Here is a 21968-nt window from a genome sequence, read left to right as displayed (position 1 = left end):
GGCGGCAGCCGCTTCTATTCAGCCCGGCTTCCTTTAAGGAGCCGTCGCCATGGCAACGCGGCCTGGTTATCGCCGGCCTCACCCGAGCCTGGGAGAAATGGCCAAGGGCCGCTGCCATTAGCTCCTCGTGAAGGAGGAATTAAGCAGAACCTCCAGCAGCTGCTGGCTGGAGTAATTACTGCTTTGTGAAGCTGTGCTGCTCTGCGGTTGTTATTTCCCTTGCTTTTGAGGAGGGTTTTATGGGTTTTCCCCGTGCTTACGGCTCCTGTTGATAGTCTCACAGTAACCGCGTGGGAGAAGGCAGTAAGGGATGTTCAGAGCAAGTGCTGCCTTCACTCACCTAAAAATACACGCCGTGTATTGCTAATGGCCAGAGAAGAAAAATTAAAGTAACCCCTACCACAGCCTCTAGTACAGAGGAAGAGTCATTCTTTTGTTATCAAAGATGAAATTGCTGGAAGGTTATCACATCACGTGAAAAAAAATTGCTTGGAAATGTCATAACCTCTCTTTTCCACCCAATTTAAAACTGGCCTCCTCCTGTCTGACCTCCCACTGCATCCATCAGTGGCAATTGCAGCCAGCTGTGTCACCCAACTGGAAGGGGCTCCCAAAGGACCAACAGCACCTGAGGGCATGGGGCAAGCCGAAAAGGACCTCAAACCTGTTAAAAAAACAGCTTCCTAGGTGGTTGGGGCAGACAGGTGAATTTCCCCTTGTTTTTACACTTTATTTCAGAGAGAGACATTGAAATGATAACCTTCTGCGCACATTTTCCAACTAGAAATTTTCTTTTCCCAGAAAGTACGGATTCTGCGGGCAACGTTCAGGTGGAAAAATTGGCAGCAATTCAGTAATATGCAAGTAATAACTCTAAAGGAACTGAGTATCTAGTATGAATTGGGTGCTTTCAAGAAAGAACATAGTCTAATAGGATATCGGAAAGGCAGTGTGGACCAATAGCTAAAGTGCCAATGCAAAAGCAGGCAAGAAACTAAAGCTTTTGTCTGAGCCACTTCGGTGGCCTAGTGCAGGTCAGCTTGCTGCTCTTTTTCTCCATTTCCTTGCCTGCAAAAGAAGTGCTATTGTTAAGATTGCTCCACTGCCTACTGATGAAAACTGCGATAGAAAAGCTACTGACTATTATTAGTGACAGCATAAACTGGAGAAGAAAGTGTTTTAAAAAACGTGTGCTTTCCTCTGCTCCCACTGAGCTCATTTTTTCTTCCCTATCCCTGAAACAGCACATAAATTGACACACACTGGGTTTCAGCTGAGCACTGGTTACTAAACCCAACTTTCTTCTTTCAGCTCTGGAGGCCAAAGAGAGACCAGCACCTGGACTGTACAAGGCAGCCAAGGTGCCCAGTTTGGACCTAGAGATCTAGCAGAAACTTAAGGCAGTCAGAATAGCCAGTTTTTGCTCATGGTGGAAAGGAGACAGTTTTGAGAGCAGAAGAGAAGTACAGTTGCCTCTGTAGTGCACAAGTATGCCTTGGAAAGCTGGCTAGAAAAGGATACTATCTTGCTCTAATAAACTCTGAAGTCATTCTTACCTCATAAACAGGGAGAAATCTGAAGCCCCCAGTTAAGTAGCAGCAATCTGGTACAACTACACAATTATTGCTTACATTTGCTGCAATCTGTTCATGTGTTAATACAGAGATTTACCAATTTAGCAGTTACATCTGGAAAAAATGTTCATTATTATCATATATGTAGGAGAATATATATTCTGGTGTTCCTTCGTACAGCTTCCATCCATATGTTGGTGTTATTCTCTCGATTCTGAGGACCTAGAAACATCTTTTTTTTTCTTCTTCCTTTTTCTACTTTTAGGTAGCTACGTAGAGCTGTCTGACTTGTGAAGAGAAGACTTGCCCTTAAGCACTGATTTTAAGGCTGGCTTACACAATCTGAAGAACGAAAATATTTTAATGAAAATACTGACAGACCCTTAATTATAAAGCTAGACTAACACCCACGACATTAAAAAAAATAGAAGCAACACCCATAATCATATTCTACGTTGTATTTTTACAAGTGAGACAAAGAACAAGTGGAATTTGCTGTTGAAGTAATTTTCCTTTGTAACAGAGATGTATAATGATACTGTCTAGATCTTGAATCAAATGACAATTGCATATTCAGCTGTTCTGTATGCCCTACATCATCACAAGGAAAGGGCAAGCCATGTTGCTTTGCTTATAGAATAATTTGAATAATAGAATGTATTTTTAAAACACAGTGTTCATTTGAAACTGCCTGGGATAGCGCATACCAAGAGAGCCATTATTCTGCTGTCTGATTAGTCCTGTCATGTTAGCAGAAATAGCAAGAAGCCTTTAGGATCTCACTGGGCCCTGAAGATTGCAGATGGTGATCCTGCAGCTGGCTGCAACTTATTCATGAGACAGATAAACCTGATACATAGCCATCTATCTGCCAGCATTACTGTACAGCACTTTTATAAAGGTGAAAAAATGCAGAATGAAAAACGTTTATAAACTAGTTTCTTGCTTACTACAGCCTTTTGTTTATCTAGGGCTTTACAGAGTTCCTTGAACTTAAAACAGTTTGCATATATGACTTCAAAAAGAGGTGGAGATTGGGGAGCTTGGCTCTGTTGGACTTCTCAGCTGTCTCAAATGGAGGTTGGGTTACTTTGGATATGCCCACACGGCAAATGAGCTTCACCTGCACTTCAAATTAACAGCGTTTCTCTTTATTTTTCTGTGCCTAACAAATTCAACCAGCACAAGGCACTGTAGCCATACCCTGTGTGTTAGATATTGCCCTTTATATTGTTTGTTTAACCAAAGCCCCACCACCATGGTCGATGTGTGAGCTCCCTTCATTCAAGAGCAGCAGACTACACCTACCCATACTACACCGGTACTGCATAGGAGAAAGTAAAAATAGAGGGTGGGAATACAACTTTCCAAGACACACAGGGAGGTCACAGTGGGCAGTGCCTGCTAATCAAGGCACTGGGTTGTCACCTGAGGTCTGGCAACTACCTGATACAATTTCTCTTAGAAATTTCTAGAGATGATATCTTCTCACTCAGGAGCTGTGATCAGTGTGTCCATTGGACGAGCATGAAAAAAAAAAGACCTGGTTAATTACATCCTTAAATTAAATCTTCTCTGAAAAACTATAAAAATATCTAATAATAGCAGTACCTAATACTAATTAGCCACTTCTGATATTGCTGATCTTTACACAGTGTCAGTGTCACGCAACAAAATGCAGACCTGTCATGATTTTCATGCTTATGTATTTCCTTCCTTAACGTTTTACCACGCTCTTAAGAGAAGAAATGCACCAAATATCTTGCCCTAGCTCACAAAAAGCAGTCAGGAACAGCAACCATGTTTCATCAGTCTTAATTCAGCTTCCAGTCCAGCCCTCCCCACTGTAGTTTCTTTTACAGCTCTCAAGTGTTTTAGAAGCTGGGCTATCAAAAAGATTAGTATGCTGTTCAAATCCTCCTGATTTTTCAGGGTTTTGTCAGCATTTGGGATAGTGATGCTTAAGGGCACCTCAAATATTCATTTACTGGACAGATCTTAATTTATAATTATTTATACTCCTCTTGATACGTGACGTCTAGGGAAGATTTAATTTTGGATGATGAACCTTTATTATTCATTTAAAAAAAAATACTGTTTTCAAATGCATTACCTCTTGAACAGGCTTGAATGAACTCAGATGCTTGGTAGAGAATGCCCTCTGCTGTTAAAAACTAGTATCGCTGCCGTAGAGAAAACTGCAGCTCTACGCAACAGTTTCTTAAGGTATTATTTTACAACTGCCATCTCACCCCTCTTACCAAGTAAAAGTAATTGCTCTTAGATGAAAACGGTTGCGGAATCTGGGCAGTCCTCATGCAGCAGCCTTGACATGGGCAGAACTGTGATTTCATTTTAAAGATATCCTCTAACACACTTCCTTTGTTTTCAGCTGTTGATTTAGATATATGGTGCTCTAGTATCACAACCAATTTTATTAATAGCGTGGTTTTGTTATGAGCTCCATCATGCTTTCGGAGATCTGAGACAGATAAAGCAGGGAACCTGTGATTTGTTCCTCTCCCGTTTATGATGTGTGACTCCTGCTTCCTCAGATGACTCCCCTGTTTTTTACCTGATTCCAACCTCTTTATCAGAGGAACTGTAGGAAATGCTGTCCCTTAACTCAATTTAATGGACACTGGGGAGCATAGGAAGAGCTCTGACCTGTACAAACACCTGTATAAAAATGGCACTCCTGATGGACTGAATACACCGAATAGTAGCATACAGTTCTATTCTCTAACACGTTTACATGCTTTTATTTGATAGACAGACAGCAGCACAGGACAAGTGGCATGGCTGTTTCACACTTTGAGGCAATTCCTTGAAGTGCTGCCCCACAAATCTCTGCCTCAAGTGTACATCCCCACTGCAGTTTTACCACTACACTATGAATTGCAGCTCAAGTCAAGAAAAGATTTGGAAATTTCTGAAAGCCTTCAGTGATCGTAACTATGTTTTATTTGAACATCCCAGGAAGTTTGGAGAAAGCAATGGATAGGGAAACAAAATGGTACTGATTGGCTCACTGTTGTTGTGAGAGTAAGGCAAAGGGCCTGCAGTACACGACCATTAATGGAATAGACAGTTCAGCTTTCTGTGACTAGCATCATTTGAGACTAGGAGTGACATTGGCCACTCATACACACAGTGCAATTCCTTTTTCTAATGAACTGCAGTACTTGCTGGTACAAGAGCAACCAGTTAATTACAGTAAATGTAAAACAAGCTTGATAAATTTTTAGTGAGGGGACAAGAAACTGTGTGTTTGAAATACAACTTTATTTTTTTAATCAATATGCCATCTACAAAATGTTATTACAAGATCATCAGCATGATCTGTTTACAGTTAAACTGACAAAAATAAAATTATATTTTCTATTAAGAATAACAGCACTGCTTCAGAGTGATCAAAATTATAGCTAAGAGTTACTAACTGCAGCAGTTAGTCAACAAAAAGACAAATAAATGTGAAATAGAGATGTGGACACCAATACCACAGCTAAGAGGTCTGTCAAATAAAATAAATGCAACTAAGAAGCAACGCATGAAAGTACATTTTCAGACGTAGAGTCCTTCTGGACAATTAATATGGATCATAAGGATGACCATGGCCTGGCATCACATTCAATGGAGTGCACCATCACCCTCATTTCTAAGAGCTGCTGCCCAGGGGCAGCCAGAGTATCATTCCCTGTCACTACGAGGCTTCAGCTTTGACACGCAGTTACACCTCCTTTCCTCTCTTTTGTGCTCTCCTCTGGTTGGAAGAAGTACACAGTGCAGGATGCTTATTTTCCAGCATTGAAAATCTTCTACAGTGCTTTCTTTGCCTGCCCATTACAACCATTCATTTTTTCTTTCTTTAAGCTACTCCTTTGTTCTTATAGACTTTTTGGTGCAGATCCCATTTTGTCAGCTAAAAGACTTCCATTGACTTCAATGGGTGTTTGAATCCAAAACTACATCAAGTACTGTAACACAACTAATATAAGAAACATTAATGCAAATACAAAGTTTGTCAGTTTGAGCAAACACAATACTTTGTAAATAAAACACTTTAAAAACAGCCGTTCTCATTGATTTCCACTTAAAATATAAAACATCCCAAACTCTGCTCCCTCCTTTGTGAAGGAAACACAGGTAACATCTAAATACTGCCCTGCAGTAAATGTTAGTCAAGTGTCTGCATCTGAAGCAAGCAAAACAGTTGGAAGAATTTCAGTGAGTGCAGGTGCTAGCTGCAGGCAAGCAGAGCTCACATACACATGAACCCTGCTTCCTCACACCATGCCAGCGTACCTCATGGGCTATTTAAAGCTCCAGTCCTTCTGCCAGCTGGACACTGAATACCTCGACACATTACAGCAACTGTCCCTCACTCCATTCCCATCCCAAAATACAGTTAGACAATTTACTGTCCAGATTTCCAAACAATAAAGACCACTATGTTTACTTGCTATCAGCTCTTATAGCATTCACAGAAAATGTTAGCAATTAAGTGTTAGAATATTTGTTCAGCTGGTTATATTCAATGGTATCAGAGCACACAGAAAAGGGAAGCCAGCATTTCCGCTTTAGAATGTTGCAACAGAATGGGGAGAAAAGAGTGAACCAAACTTTCTTCCATTGAACTCCCAATACTCTGTCAGTAAGGCATACAATCACCTGCTCGAGGCTGAAGAGGGTAGTTTTTCAGCCTTAGGCTTCAAGAAGTTGTGAAAATCATGAATGAAATAGTAGCTTTCTTTCAGCAGCATCTCTGTGGAATGGATTCCCTGTGATCCTGATCCCATTCCTGTTAAAGCTAGCAGAGAGCCTGACAAGCCTCAGGTGGAAATCCTCAATTGTGCCACACAGGTAAAGCTGCAGCCTGACCTTTCTCTGTTAATGAGCTCGGTAAGGCAGAAAGATCACTGGCACCATACTACCTGATTACCAGGAAAGGAAAATGTATAATGCAGCTTTGCAGCTCTGGTATAGCCATGGGCTCAAACAAATGGCAGAGCTCTGCTGTGGTCTAAGTACAAAAGTGTTGCCCCAGCATGCACTGTGTTACTCAGTTTAGTTCAGAAGTAAATAAACCAAAATTAAATTTGAATACAATAACCCAAACATGATTTGAAGGTGCTAATGGCCACTAAGTCAAAACAGTTATGGAGGATGCAATATCTGAGACATATTTTGGATCGCTACCGTACTCCCATGCTCGCTTAGATTTATATCATCTGCCAATAAAAGGAGATAATATAAAGATGACAAAATATCATAATAGTCTTTTTGGGGCTCTGGCAGTGCAATACCCATAAAAGCTTGCTCCCAGGACTTACTACAGAATCTATTATCCATCTCATTCTCAGTTTCCAAACAGGGAGAAAAGTTTATTGTGGCAAACTATGTTCCTATTACAGCCTTCTGTTTCCTCTGACTGGTAATTTTCTCAGTGCATATCCCACATTTTTCTACTTTGGTGGAATAACATTTATCTGTATTTTTACAGCGATCATATAAACAGTTACAAGCTGTAGAAAAATATAAAGTGAAACTTAGTGCATTACTGTACTTTTGTTCTCCAAAAACTGTCAGTTCAAAGTAAGGATTACTTTAGGAATACTGCATCAAAAAGAAAAACATATTAAGAGTATTATTTTTTTTTCAATTTATTTCTTTTTTGAAGCGTGAATTACAGCCTGCATAAAATCATTAACGGGATAATGGCGATTAAGGTGGAAAAACTTTTCCTAAATTACACTGATAGGATGTTAGCACATTAATAAAGTACTAGTAGCTATCTGGTGAAGTGACACAGCTTCACTCTCCTTGCAATAGTCCACTCCTGCATTGTTTCCCTCCAGAAATGCCTTAGGCCAGGGGCACAATAAAAACCTCTCACTTCCCATGCATAGGAAGACATGCCCTCTGTCTTGAAGTTCCTTCAGACAGCGGTGCAGAAGCTCCTGAGGTATCCAGAACAGCATCTGGACCCTGCATCCTAAAGAAGCAATTGGTAGCAATCACCATTTTTTCAATCTGTGGGCAAAGCCCTCTGCTGGTGTAAATGATCAGAGTTTCACCAAATGAAACAGGAATGGGCTGATTTACACTTGCAGAGGATCTGCCCCCTCACTTGCTCCAGCAGTGAAAAAAAAAAAAAAAGACTAATGCTGACATAGACAAAAGTGCTGGGAAGGAAACGCTCACTGCCACAGAAAAATGAGGAATATTATTGCAGAAGAAGATTTCCCATTTTACCAATGAAATCACCCTGGTTCTAACTCATTAGTTGAAGCTCTCATAGAGAATAATATTACAATTTGTTCTGTTCACATAAACCATGGAGAACAGAAACACAGGAGATGCAGGTTTTCAAGCGTCACTAAAAAATATGAAATTGGTCCTGCTGGACCCTACACAGATGCTGGTCTGCAAGAGCCCTGGCAGCCTTTATTGCTGAGTACTGTATGTCCAAGTGACTTGAACTCTTTGAGTAGTGCCATTAGGGTTCAGTGTGGAATATGAGATTGCTCCCAAGTCATAGATATGCAACGGGAAAAAAAATGCATTACCATCAGTCAAGTAAGTGCTCGCATCCTACAAACCTTTACAAGCAGACCTTGCTCATACCAGTTTTCCCTTGACAGGAGCGTGACTTGAACACAAGCCAGTCAAACAAGTGCTGATGTGCAGAACCAAACCCAAAGGCACTTAAAAATATATAAATATATTCAATGACTTTTTATCCTTAAGTAGGTCATGGCGCTGTTTCTAACAATAGAATTTCCTGTGTAAATACCCTACAACGATGCCTGCTGTCCTCTTTCACTGCATTAAGCAGTTGCCAGCCTTATCTGGATCTTCTCCATCAAGCCTAATCCAGTTCTTTTCAATTTCAACCTGTAGTTAGAAAACAAAAGGCAGGTAGAATTAGCAAACAATTGAAAACACGATCTGCAGCAACAGCATAAATAAGAGCTTTGATGCAGAATTAAAACATTTCCAGACCCAACAGATTTCAAAATCACTGCTCCCAAAAATAGCTCACTGAGGAAAAACAAGGCTGCATTTACAGTTCTGTTTTTCAGTGTTATCTTTGATCAGATGAGGAATTATTTTTTAATGATTCCTTTGCTGGAATGGTTTCAGCCCTTATTCTCAAGCACATGAAAGGTTAGAATACCGTATGGAATAGGGCAAAGGAGGAAAAGGAAGGAAAAAAAAAAGGAAACAGTCCTGAAGATACCTGGCAATTGTAAAAAGCTTTCTGAATCACGTGCTTCTGGGGCTGCACATCACTCTCTAAGCCCAGTGACTTCACTTCTGTTCCTGAGGCACAGGTATCGTGCATGATGAACTGCACAGTGGCAAATGGATACCAGTCAGAAGGTATTTCCTGGTCTGATCCAAGCTCCAGTTTGTAGGACAGGCTGTGTGGATGATCTGCACCTTTAAAAAGGAAGTAACGGACAAATAAACATAAAAAAACACCATCAGTTAATTATCTTTTTCTTGGTTTATCATGCACAGTTAATCTGCTGGCAGGATCTCACAGCTCTATTTTTATTAATGCATAGCTGCCTTCCTATGGTAAAAGACCATACATCAAGGAGCTTTTGGAAACCAAACTCAGCATCTTCCTCTGCTGTGGGAGGGAGGACTGTTGTCATGGTTTTATGATTTTTGTTATATTATTGATATTCCACATCATAACATCATGTAGTGTATTGGGAGTTAAAGAGTTAATGCTCTAGCTGCCATGGATCATCAATAGTCACGGATATGTCTGTCTCAGAAGAGAAGAAGAACTACATTCCCCAGAGGACTGTATGATGCTTTGTATTTTTACACGTTTCAGCTCAGAGGGAAAAGATAAAAACTGTCTGTGGTCACGGGACCGTCTCTGTTCCCTTCGGGATGGAGCTCAGCAGTGGGTGTTTGTTGCAGCCGTCCGCCTTCAGCATTAGCGTAAGGCCTTCGGTTTATTGGACACTTTCTCTTGCTCTCTTTATTTGATCCATTAGCCTCAATTCCAATTATATCGTGTTACTTTGCTTTCTGATATCTTATTTAGTAAATTAGCTTTCCTCCTCAGATCGTTGCTGCTGTTTTGTTCCTAGGCCCATCTCCCTTTTTCCCTTTCCCCCTTTCTCTTCCCTGGGGCGTGGGCCCCCTGCCTCAATCCTCATGGTAGCGGGTCAAACCAGCCCACACACCACTGACAACCGTGATGAAACAAGTAGTAATGGAGTTGTCTGAAAAAGTATTTTGTCTCCTGAGAACAGCAATCCACAAAATAACTCCTGCTTGAAATTTTCCTGGATGAGTAAATGTCTGATGGTACATGTCCACGTGGTCTCAGATGATGATATAAATGGGCTGTTCCTCTCGGGCTGATGCTAGATAATCCTCATTAAAACAAGGCATAAGCATGGTTCAGGTATCTCAGAGCACTCAAAAAAATACATCTGAGCTTGTTTTCCAGCTAACACACTGCCAGATGCAGAGCACGCTTGATGTGGTCTTGGTGTTGAGATCTGGTAGGTTCTGGGGTTCTTTCTCTCCCCTGGGTTGTAGCCTGCAAAAGTAGAGATTACAGTTTTGGGATCAGGGTAAGGCTTCTGCCCCAAGTCCTCTGGAGCAGCATCCACTTCACCCTTTTAATTGCCCCAAAACATAGGAATTCCCCCAACACCTACTGCCAAAACAGAGGCACTCACCACACGTAGACAAGTTCCTCTGCCTGCTGGTGGATCCTGGTAGAAGCAAGCATGGAACGACCTCTTCCCATCAGCTGTTGAACATGAAGCTGTTGAACACTGATCGCCCAGCACAGCACTCAGAAGATGATGAGCACTGCTTTAATTTTCACCTAAAACTTGCCAGTCCTCGTCACCTCTGCTCCACGAAACTGTTGTTTCCCAGCCTAGTATTACACTGGAGTTAGCAGAAAGAGAGGCTGCGTGTACAAAACCTTTTTGCAAAAGAAACAGTAATATTAAATAAACAAGATGCTGGCCAGAAACAGAAAATGTGGAAAAACAAGTGGGACACAGCAGGCATAGTGTAAGCCTGTAAAGATGCCCAGTAAAAGATAAAGCAACATACTATTCAGATCCATGTCTAGCTATGCAAAATATGTCCTTTCAGGCATCATGGAGACATGACCATCAGGCCTGATTGAAACGAATCACTTCTGAAAGGCAACTGGACAATTTGGAGAGAAAATAGAGCTTTTACTGGCTAACTTAAGACAGAAATCCTGGGTTTGAGGTGATCAGACAACTTGTCTCTCAGTTCAAAAAGCTTGTAACCTAAATCCTACTTTACATCTGACAACCTGGCTCTTATCTCCAAAAAATACTCCAAATTCTTGCTCCTAACCTCTGAAAAAATAAACAAAACCAAACAAAAAACTGTCTATGAAATGAGATTCTGACATTCAGGTAGCGCTTCACAAGCCATTGTTAATTTAACTTTGCTGCCTTTACTCACACTACTTAGCACCCAGCCACCCAAGGTAGCATTCAAGCAACCTTGATCTGAGAAGGGCTCATGAATTCAGACAATTCAGGCCATACACAAGGGTCCAAAGACAGAGCTGGCTTTGCAGGAAATACCACAGGCAGAAATTTACATCGCAAGAGACTGAAACACAGCAATTGCAACTATAGTGTTTCCCAGGCTCTCCAGGCAGCACACGTGCACGGATCTTCCAGTGCAAAGACCAGCCCCAGCACTGTGCTGAAATCACAGAACGTTCCCTGCTTCTGTATACAAAGCCCTGATTTCACAAACAGCGGATTCACTCAATCTGCAGAAACTTAATTGGATCAGCCTTCCAAAGTCTGAGGCCTTTTAACCTTTCTTCAATTTACGCTAACGCTTAGGCTCCAAGCTCTCCGTTTGTATAACTAAATAAGCACAGGCAGCTTTGAAAACCTGCAGTATCTCAGAGCTGACATAGCATTCGCTCCACCAGCAGTCCTCCAAGAAAGCAATTTAGTAGAACCCAGTGAATACTAACACATTTCACTGTCTATAAATGGAATTACAACATGACTGCAAGCAATCTTTCCCTCCCCCCGCCTTTTTTAAGCTTTGAACAAAAGCTTTTTGAAAGCAAAAACCTTGGCATATTTTTTCTTGCTGCAATAAACACATTATGAGTGTTTACATATTTCTATTAGTTTGACTGCCTCAAGATTTTTGGCATGCCTTGGGACAGTTCTATTTTTTAAAACCTTAAACGCGCGCAGAATACTTGATAAAAAGCTCTAAAATTTGACCGCTAGTGAAATGCTTTCTCAAACACATGAGCATTCCAAGAATACAGATGATTTTGCAAATCTCAGCCAGAGGAACTATTCAAGTGTCCAAAGTTTAAAGCACTCTTGAAAAACAGCATGAACTGTAGGACGCCACAAAAAGAAGGTTCTTACTTTCAAATACCAAAAATCTGAGTTTAATTGCGCACATCTAATCTTAAGGTGAACGAACTGCAGGGAATTAAAAACTGCAGACAACTCATAATCTTCTTTAAAATTGCCTGACTAAAGCTGGTGCCTTGATTTTGCAGAAGCAAACCTATACTACAGGGATATCAAAAGGAATATTAAAAGTGACCCAAAAACACAGTCCTCTAAGTCTGTGGAGAAAACAGCCCCCCTCCCCATTTTTGTTGCTACATCGAGCCAGGAGTTGGAATCCATGATCCTTATGGGTCCCTTCCAACTGAAGATATTCTGTGATTCTATGGTCGCCTCCTCTCCGAGCAGTGAGTCTCGGGGAAATCAAGACAAACCAAACAGACTTGGCCAAAGGTCAAGGCAAAGGAAGAGGAAGAAATGAGATGGTGTTAACACAATGTCCTTTCTGAATTTGACCACTGCAGCATTTGAGTCCTCCCCCCTCCTGTGTAGATCAGTAGAAATGGAAAGGCAAAATTGCTTGAGGTTCTTCTCTGAATGCCTCAATAAGACCCAATGAATAACACTAAAGGCACCAGTATTACAACACAATGTAAAAGCACTAGTTCTAGCTGTTCTAAACTGTTCTAAAACAGCTATCCAAGCAAAGGATCAAGTGTTTTCATTCTACAGAAGTTAAAGCAGAATAATATGTTCTTCAAGAGCTTGTATGCCTTTAGACAATGACTGTGTAGGCCTAGTAAACTTGTAACATGACAAAACATAGGAATTTTCTAACTGTATAGTTTTGTTTTCCTGTGCCTCCAAATCATATTTTTGCGCAACTAACAGGAGCCAACTATTTTACTTAGTGAGAAATTAACAATTCCCATGTGTACGACTATAAATCTAGCTGGTTTTATTGCTGCAAGTATCTACTGAGGTATCGTCATCAGAGAGCAACCAGAATCGAGTGGGAGGCATTCTTTGGCAGTGCAGCTACTGCCACAGACCCATAAATGAGGCAGTAGATAACAGCCTTTGCAGAAGCACAGTCAAGCTGCTATAAGTTTGACCATGGCACTTTCTAGTTAAAGATTATATCCGCCATTTCTTAAAAGAGGCCAGAAAGCCACAGTGCAGAAGTCCCAGTAACTCTCCATTAACTGCATAACACTGGCTTGGCACCACTGTCCAGCATAAACCTTTGAAGCTTAAACCCTTCCATCTTTTCTTACTCCAAGCTTGAGGTTTACTCAAAATGATGAGATCCACTTTCACGCTACTGTAACCTTATAATTACTGACTCCACTGAATTGGAAAAATGCCCTTACATTAAAAAAAAAATAAATCACACAGACAAGCATAAGAACAATGCAAAAACCCTGGGAAGACATGCAACCAAGCCCATCAATTTATAGAGCAAATTATTTACTTGAGTTCTTATCTGGAAGCCTGTCTATCTTCCACACAACGGCCCTGTAGGCACTCTCATATTTCGCCGTTCCAATCGAGACTTGTATCACAGGATCAGATTCAACCTCATGTAAAGAACCAAGGCACGTTCTTCTATTCATTTTTGCTTTCAGGGACTTCTGCCTCTGCAAGTTCATGGTCCAAAGTGCTTTGACCCACTGTGCAGGAACTGGAAAGCGTATCATAACATTCTCGCAGCATTTCACAGAGGGTAACCGTGTCGGGATCAGAGCAGTTGAAGACATATTTATAAAAGCCTGAAGTTCTACATATGCCCCCTGAACCACTACCATTGCCTTCAGAGAAAACGGAAGGTCATCTCCATGATACTGCGTCCTGAAACGCATTAGCTCCAGCCTACAGGCATCAGGGGGTGTAAACTTGATAATTCGCAATTGCTCAAATTCCTGCATTTTGACACAGCTGTGGAAATGGCAATCCAGAATACTGATCCATTTCTTCTCTGTCTCCTTCTCAAAGTAACGCTCATCCCTCTTCTGGAGTTCCACGTCATTTAGAGTTAGAAAGCAGTCAGTGCCTCCATTCACAAAACACAAACAATAAACATGTGTGATGACAGCACTTTCTACAAGCTTTCCTTCTCCTTTAGTGACTTTTCCCCAAAAGTTATCCACTATTTCCAGAGTCATTTCTTGCTCTTCATAATTCCTCCTTTGTTTAGAAGTGGTAGGAAGTTTCATAAGCTCTTCCTCAACTGTTACAAGGAAATCAGTGAAGTCATTATAATCTGTGGTCCCCAGCTTTAACATCTGCTCAACCTCTGGCTCGTGGATCACTTCTACCTTGGGATGATACCTCCTTTTCTCTGTGTAAGATACACACTCAATCTTCACGGTGTGGATTTTTCCTGAAACATTGTAGCTCTCTAATTTGGGTTCAGATAGCTTACAGTGTGGCTGAAGCTGGAATTCTTTGAAAGGTTTTTCAAGTCCTTTTTCATAGTACATCTGTAATATTCCTCCAGCTAGAACCCTAAGGTAAATAGGGCCCCATTGCCGAGATGACATCATATTCTTCTTTTCAGGAATCCTCAGCATGAACGGCCATCCATCAGCTTTCCGGCTCCTGAACAGGCTGTGAGGAACAGCTGGGGATTCCTTGTGCCATTCATGAGAACTGGAGATGGGCAGGTCTCCCACAGCATCGGAGCCATCAGCTTGCAAGTGTTCAAGTCTCTCACAGATGTAGTTGAAGGAGCCCTGGTTAAGACTCTTCTGATCGTGGCAAATCTCCTTTTCTTTAGCATGACACGTGCCTTTATCAATCAGTTTATCCTTCCTGTACACATTAATGTTAGCTGGTGATGTACTGAGCGAGTATCCTTCCTTCCAAAAGGGACTGGAAAAACCACCGTCAGTCTGAAAGTATGGGAACTGCTCCACTGCGGATGACTCCTCTGACGTATCATAGCTTCCTTGCAGATCAGTGTTTCCTTCATCTACTGATTTGGAGATTGAAGTCTTAACTGAATCGTCATTAGTCAAAAGAAGGCTGCTGGGTTTCTGTGACACTAAGGAAGAGCAAACCCCAGGTGACGGAAGGTTAGCATTTGGTGGCCATTCAGGAATAGGATAAAGGACATGAATCCCATGCTTCTGCATGGCTGGGTATTCTCTGGTAGGTGTAGTAAGTGGAGAGTTACTGGGTGGGCCAGGGCTTAGGTAGAAGTCAACTACAGGAGATGAGAGTGGAGTGCTGCCTGTAGAAGACGATCGACTTGAAGATTCATGCACAGTAGAGAGATTGAGTTTCAGTCCATTTGCTTTACAACTGCTCTGATTATGAACCAATTTCTGAGGTGACTGGAAGAGCGGCTCATCATCGAAGGTAACCCAGTTGGCTGGATTTGTGGAACACATCTTGTGTCAGAAATCTGAAGTGCTCGCAGATATATCACCCACAAACCATCTATGAAGAAACAACAGACATCAGCAGAAAACAATTCTCTTAAAAGACAATAGCGAGAAACCCAACCCTTACAACACTCAAACCACACAAAGCTTAAAAACTGCATGCAGTTGAGAAGCCACATAGAATCATGAAGTGGTTTGGGTTGGAAGGGACCTTATAAACTATATAGTCACAACCCCTTGGCCATTCAGTTCTTTCAGCTCTGGATTTAGGCCCTTAGAGATCACACATGTCACAATAAAGTTAGACAGGGAAAGTGGAAATGTTTATAAACAAGAAAGAGCTAGTTATAAGAGAGCCCTTATAACTAGCTCTTTTCTTCTTATAACTAAGCCCCCATGAGACCGTACCTGCAGTACTGTGCCCAAGCCTGGGGCCCGCAGCACAGTAATGAGGAGCTGTTGGAATGGCTCCAGAGGAGGGCAGTGAACATGCTCAGAGGGCTGGAGCACCTCTCCTCTATTGAAGAAAGGCTGAGAAAGCTGAGCATGTTAAGCCCAGAGAAGAGAAGGCTCCAGAGGGACCTAATTGCAGCCAGAAGGAGCTTATAAAAAGATAGAGACCAACGTTCTATATGGTCTGACAGTGATAAGACAAATAGGAACGGCTTTAAACTAAAAGAGGGGAAACGTAGGTTAGACACTGGGGGAAATTCTTTACTCAGAGGGCAGCAAGGCCCCGGCACTGCCACCAGAGAGATGTGGGTCCTCCATCCCTGGAGGTGCCCAAGGCCACGTTGGATGGGCCCTGGGCAGCCTGAGCTGGTGGGGGCAGCCCTGCACGTGGCAGAGGGTGGGGCTGAGGGGGCTTTGAGATCCCTTCCAACCCAAACCATTGTGTGATGCTATGATGATAAGAATACAATACACCTAGACTAAAAACCTTCAGAAGAGATGCAATGCTGCAAGTCAAGGCCAAGTAAGTAACAACATATGCTACTCACTGAATTGGCAGGCGTCCTGGAAAAAGCACCAGGCTTCAAATCAATTAATAAGCCACACTTCATCAAACAGATTAACTTTGGTAAAGCGCACAGCTACATGTCCTCTGAGCAGGACTGTAACCAGTATTTACTGGTTATTAATTCTGCTTGCCTTTACTGTTTTAAGCCATGCACTGAAATGAAAATGCTCATTGTATCCTTACGTAGGATGCATCATCCCCAAAGTTCTTCCCACTGCTCCTGACTTGATGCAGGAGTAAGAAATAAATGGCTGATGACTGCAAAGGAATCCACTACAACAAAGCACCACAGGGCCTACATGAACATTGTTCATTTCTCAAATGTACTCTCATTGTGTCAGAAAGTGTTCGCGTTTGCCTGAAAGCACAAGGAAGGCAGAGTTCATTTACACAAAGCTACCTGCACACGCATTACTCTGTTAATCACAGTTAGATAACGATGGCTTGGAGCCATTCTCCTTCATGTACAAACAGACATAGGCTATTTTTTAATTGCAGGGCAAGGATACATGTATAAATCACGTAGCCACAAAAGCTATTCCTCATCTGTAGTGTTTGGAGAATAGTCTGTTTCCAAAGACAACAAACTTCACCCAAGTTAAATCTTACACTACAAGTCATTACTTCTTAAAATTCCTCCTTTATTTCTTGGCTAGTCAACAGCCTCAAAGAAATCATCTAACTGACACAAAGCACTCTCTCTACTGCTGGACAAATATGTGCTTGGCGTCGAGACACTCTGGGCCTTCATTATTTTTCTGACCTCTCGACTTCTTTGTCAGTAAAAATATTTGTGCTATGCCAGTTATTTTATAAACATTCTCTCCACACATAAAGAGGGGGAGAAAAAGTTACAAATGGCTTTCATAGCTCAGACACACAGCTACTACTGTATCCTTCACCCACTCCATCTCTTCATCAAAATCAAGGGCAGCAGGGGAAAGAAAAATCACAGCTCGTTGTTCCCTAGTTTGGTCGTTTTCCCCTCCTGTTTCACACACCCCTCCTCTGTACGTTCTGCGGTATTAACGACTATTTCCACACATAGCGAGCTTCCATGTTTTCAGCCTCACTCCATCCACATCTGGCACTTACAACAAGTAAACAATTGCCAGAGAGGAAAGAGCAGGGCCGAGAGCAAGCCCTTCTTGCTGCACGGGCTCTGGGAGAGATGCACAGGACCAGCCCAACGGAAATGACGGCGAGCTCAGCTGGCTGCCTCGCCTCCCACCGCCAACTAAAGGCTGCGAGAATGGGAAAGATTAAGTGGAAACACAAGCCAAGATGAATGCTGTTTACAGGGAAAAAAAAAAGTGCATTTTGCATCGTAACTCCTTCTCACGTGACAAATGAAGTTTTTCAGTGCTCGGTATTGTTTCCAGATGCTAAACTATTCTTTTTTTCCCAGCTTCCGTTGCTACTCAGACTTCTTACAACGTGACGTTGCAGATTATTGAGCACGTTTCTCCCTGTTACAGAACGCACTCATAAAGCTGTTTGAATTTGCCTGCCAAATATTTAACTTCAGTTGCTGCATGTCCGTGACGGAAAACACTTGGGCAGACGGAGCTCTCTGCACTGACAACAGCATTCATTTTCCACTCAAAGACAGCGGCTTTCACCTTTTATTACTTTTTCAGAAGGATTTGATTTTTATTACTTTTTTGTGATGCCCTATCACACACTCTCTCCTCTGTCCCAGGCAGCACCACCCATCTAGCACTCAGCACAGTCTTACCTGCTTTATGCAGTTTGCTCCCTGATGCTGTTACATCTGCACAACACAGCGACTTAATCTTGCCTCTCCAGTTCTTTTGGTGCTAAAAAGCACTTCAAATTCCTTCTTAAGAATTGGGACATTCTTCCTTTAAAAGGCAGTAAAGTCAGGCTGCAAAACAGATTCATCTGTGCTCCAAAAGCTCCCTCGGGATGCGTGTAAGCGTAACCCAAACATTTTAGGTAACAGGAAAACAATACGAGACGCCATTGATCTCTATGACCACATATGCTGTGCAGCCCATAACATCTAAATTACAAGCACGTGCAGCGTCTCATTCAGATATGTGACAGGAAATGCCATTTTTAGAACGTTAGGATTAGAAAAAGTAGCTGGCTGAAATGACAGATGATCCTCAATTAGAACCCAAAAGCTGAGACTCGCTTCGGCTCATCCCGTTCTGCCTAAAATCAATCTTGCCGTTTACCAGATGAACTCAATCTCTCAGCATCTAAGAAACAGAAGTTTCAACTTAATTTCTTCATTTCATTACCTCAAGGACGTAATGAAAAGGATCCCTGCCCCGTTATAGTGAGATTTTACAAGCTGTAGCTATTACCAAGTCCTTTACTGCTTCTAAAATCCCACATCAAATTTGTAGCTAAAATACTGCTCAACTTCTGCTATCCGCTCCTGCAGTGCAAGCATAACAACTTGCTTGCTGCAAGAGGCAACTCCAACTATTGCCTCTGGTACATGACATCCTCATTCCTCAGCCAGTTGTGTCTGCACTGCCCTGGTGGACTATGACCCCCATACATGAGAGCATGGAAATGATATTTCCAGGAATATCTTCATCCACTCTTCACATGCTGAGTAAAAAAGTAACACAAAACCCTCCTTAGTACACACAGTCCTATCACAGCACCGTATGAGTTGTTACTGTTTGTTGTATAGATATGCAGACAATCCTTAAAGCATTTTGCCATAAAGTGTAATGGTTTCATGGGGAAGTACAAGTTCTCTGTGGATAAAGTAACAACACACATGGTATATCAAATACCCTAACCATCCTAAGTCTCTGTAATACCCAAGTAAAATAGGGCAAATTTATCTCTGAACTTCACAGCTATCTCCCTTGTATCACTGTACTGTTTATTATATAACTACACTGAAGAAAACCTCCTACGTAAAACACTGATTTGCCTCCGGTTTTGCTATAAGACTGCACATGGCTGCACTTTTAAATAAATAAAATAAACTTTTAAATAAACTCCGCTCCACATCTCCTCAACAAGAAAAGCCACCTTCAACTTACACCGCTGCAACAAACACAAGCAAAAGGCAAAGCTGACTGGAAACAGGAATTTCTTGGCTTTCGTTTGTGTTTTGGACACGCGCACGAAGTCTCCCACGGCATTACTCATGTGGTAACTTTTCGACAACAAGTTGCTGCTGTAAAGAGTCAGAAGTACTTCAAAGCATGACACTGGTGCACTGCTGGCTCTGCAGGGCACAGGCACAGCTGGGAGAAGCTGTAGGGGTGAAATTCCCCACTCCCAGCCCCAGCAGAGCATCCTCACATCCTCAGCGTGAAGCAGGAACAGCCCGCTCCATCTCGAGTCATTCACAGTTTATAGATACAGAGGCTGATATCACACCCACAGGTGTGAAAAATTAACACTCTTCCAATGGCAACCGCACAGTGCAGCTGCAGCAGAGCTTATGCATGGGATTGGAATAAAGCAAACCTCACAGCTGGACACTGGCTGTGCTGGGGGAAAAAAAAATAAGGAAGCGAACATACAAACACTGCAGCAAGCATAGGGTAATAGGCCATTGTGTCATTAAAATGTCATGCCTGTTTATTAGCCCAAATGCTTTGTCCCTGGAGAGCACCCAGAGATGAGGACAACTGCTATAGAGCACTGCCTAGCAAAACACTCACTTCCCTGCACAGCCAGACAGGGACAGCCTATCTTGTTCTATGTAACCTGAAAGTTCAGCTGGAAAGGACCTTCAGAGATCATCTTCCCCCCCACTGCCTGACCACTTCATGGCCAAACAAAAGTTACAGCATTACCCAAATACCTGCTGAACACTGACAGCTGCAGGGCACCAAACACCTCTCTGGGCTGCCTCTTTCACCCACATGGTGAAGAAAGCTTCCCAGTGCCCAGTCTGACCCTGCCCTGGCACTGCTCTGTGCTGTTCCCTCCTGCCCTTGGTTTCCAAGGGCAGAACCCCATACCTCCCTCTGCTCCTCAGGGAGCGGCTGGATGGCAATTCAGCATCGCTCTTCCAAGCCATTCCCATCTTTGCCATGGAACAACCATGCCAGTCTTCACTGGTTAAGTGCTGGAAATGAGCTTCTCAAGCCTGGATCCATTCTACCAGCCCTTCCCTAGCACTTGCATACCAGCTAATTGCAAAAGCTGCCTCAAAAATACAACAAAACCACATGTGTGACTGGTCCCCCCTCTCTCGGTGCCGCGTCGGAGGTGACATCCACGTACACGGAAAAGCATGCCTTCATTTGCCTCAATTAAGGATCTGGACACGACGTGAGAAAGCCGCCCTGTTACGCTTAACACACATCCCATCGTTTTCCCGAGCGAGAGGAAACTTTGCGCGGACGGAAAGAGGACAACGAAACGCAGCCGGGCCTCAACACAGCGTCTGACCACAGCAAAGCCCAGCACGGCCGTTTCTGTTTCTCAGCTTTCTTCCCCAACTAAGGAAGGCTCAGCCCCCGCCGTCCGGCGCAACGCCCGACCCAGGCACAGCCCTAGGGCCGCTCCCGGGGCCTCCAGGCTTCCCCCACACCCCCAGCCGCGCTCCTTCGCCGCCAACAAACGGCGGAGCCAAGCGTTTTTCAACTCGCCTGCTTCAGCCCCAAAACAAGAAGCCCACGCCCCGGCTCTCGAGCCCCCGGCTGCACTTTCACCAACGCGAAACGACGCAGACGCTGCCGCCCCGCTTCCCCCCCCGCCCCAGCATCGCCCCAACGGCCCCGGGAAGCGGAGCGGGGCGGCGCAACCCGACCCAGTCCGGCCCGGCGGGTGCCCGCCTTACCCGACCGCACGGGACGGAGCCGCCGCCGGCAGCAGACGCGGCAATAGCGGCCGGCACCGGCCGGGCAGGAGGGGCTCAGTCCCCGCGGGCGGGGCCAGGATCTGGCTCTCAGCCCCGCCCCAGCACGGCTCGGCACGGCTCGGGTGGGGTCGGCTCGGGTCAGCTGGGACTGGCATGGATTGAATCCGGGATGGGTCGGCCGGCCCGGTTTGGCTCGGCTCGGCATGGCATGGCATGGCGCAGCTCAGCACAGCTCATAGTGGCACAGTTCGGCACAACACGGCTCAGCTCAGCCCGGCTTGGCACAGCACAGTTCGGCACAGCTAGGCATGGTTCAGCACAGCTCAGCAAGGTTTGTCTCAACACAGCATGGCATAGTTTGGCGTGACTCTTAGCGGCACAGCTCAGTGTGGTTTAGCATGGTTTGGCACAGCTCGTGGCTCAGCATGGATCAACAACTCAGCCCAGCCTGGCATGGCTCAGATTGGTTTAGCACAGCTCAGCTTGGCATGACCTAGCACGGTTCTGTTCAGAATGGCTCGGCACAGCACATCTCAGGTTGACCTGGCATGGTTCAGGTTAGGTTGGGATGCTTCGGCCTGGCGTGGAACAGGAACTGGAATGGGCCCAGAACCAGAAGTGAACTCAGAAGTAGAAGTAGAATCAGAAATACAAGTGTAACCAGAAGCAGACTCTGAACCGAAAGTGGAAATGAAATCAGAAGTAAATCTGCAACAGGAAGTAATCTTGGAATTTGAAGTGAAAGCAAAACCAGAAGTGAAAACAGGAGGAAATGCAGAAATGTATCATGCAGGCTATGAGCTT

At 43.5% G+C, this 21968-nt stretch overlaps 1 protein-coding gene across 2 annotated transcripts; it reads right to left on the bottom strand.

Moving 5' to 3' along the window:
• Nucleotides 1-7247: 7247 nt before the first annotated feature.
• Nucleotides 7248-21216, bottom strand: STON1 (stonin 1). Of its 2 annotated transcripts, XM_065739636.1 has the most exons (4): nucleotides 21144-21216; nucleotides 13416-15385; nucleotides 8818-9020; nucleotides 7248-8471 (listed from the first exon to the last, which is right to left on the bottom strand). In XM_065739636.1, exons 2-4 carry the CDS (start codon nucleotides 15334-15336, stop codon nucleotides 8397-8399), a joined length of 2199 nt encoding a protein of 732 aa, XP_065595708.1. In that variant the 5' UTR covers nucleotides 15337-15385; nucleotides 21144-21216; the 3' UTR covers nucleotides 7248-8396. The 2 variants fall into 2 exon arrangements, with proteins under 2 accessions (XP_065595708.1, XP_065595710.1); XM_065739638.1 differs by lacking the exons at nucleotides 7248-8471; nucleotides 8818-9020 and adding an exon at nucleotides 10034-10545.
• Nucleotides 21217-21968: the final 752 nt, after the last annotated feature.

The sequence above is a fragment of the Cyrtonyx montezumae genome, unplaced genomic scaffold (genome assembly GCF_038088225.1).
Source record: "Cyrtonyx montezumae isolate F1298 unplaced genomic scaffold, pur_monq_1.0 scaffold_24, whole genome shotgun sequence".
In the NCBI taxonomy this organism is placed as follows: Eukaryota; Metazoa; Chordata; class Aves; order Galliformes; family Odontophoridae; genus Cyrtonyx; species Cyrtonyx montezumae.
This window is presented reverse-complemented; position numbering and strand designations above follow the sequence as displayed.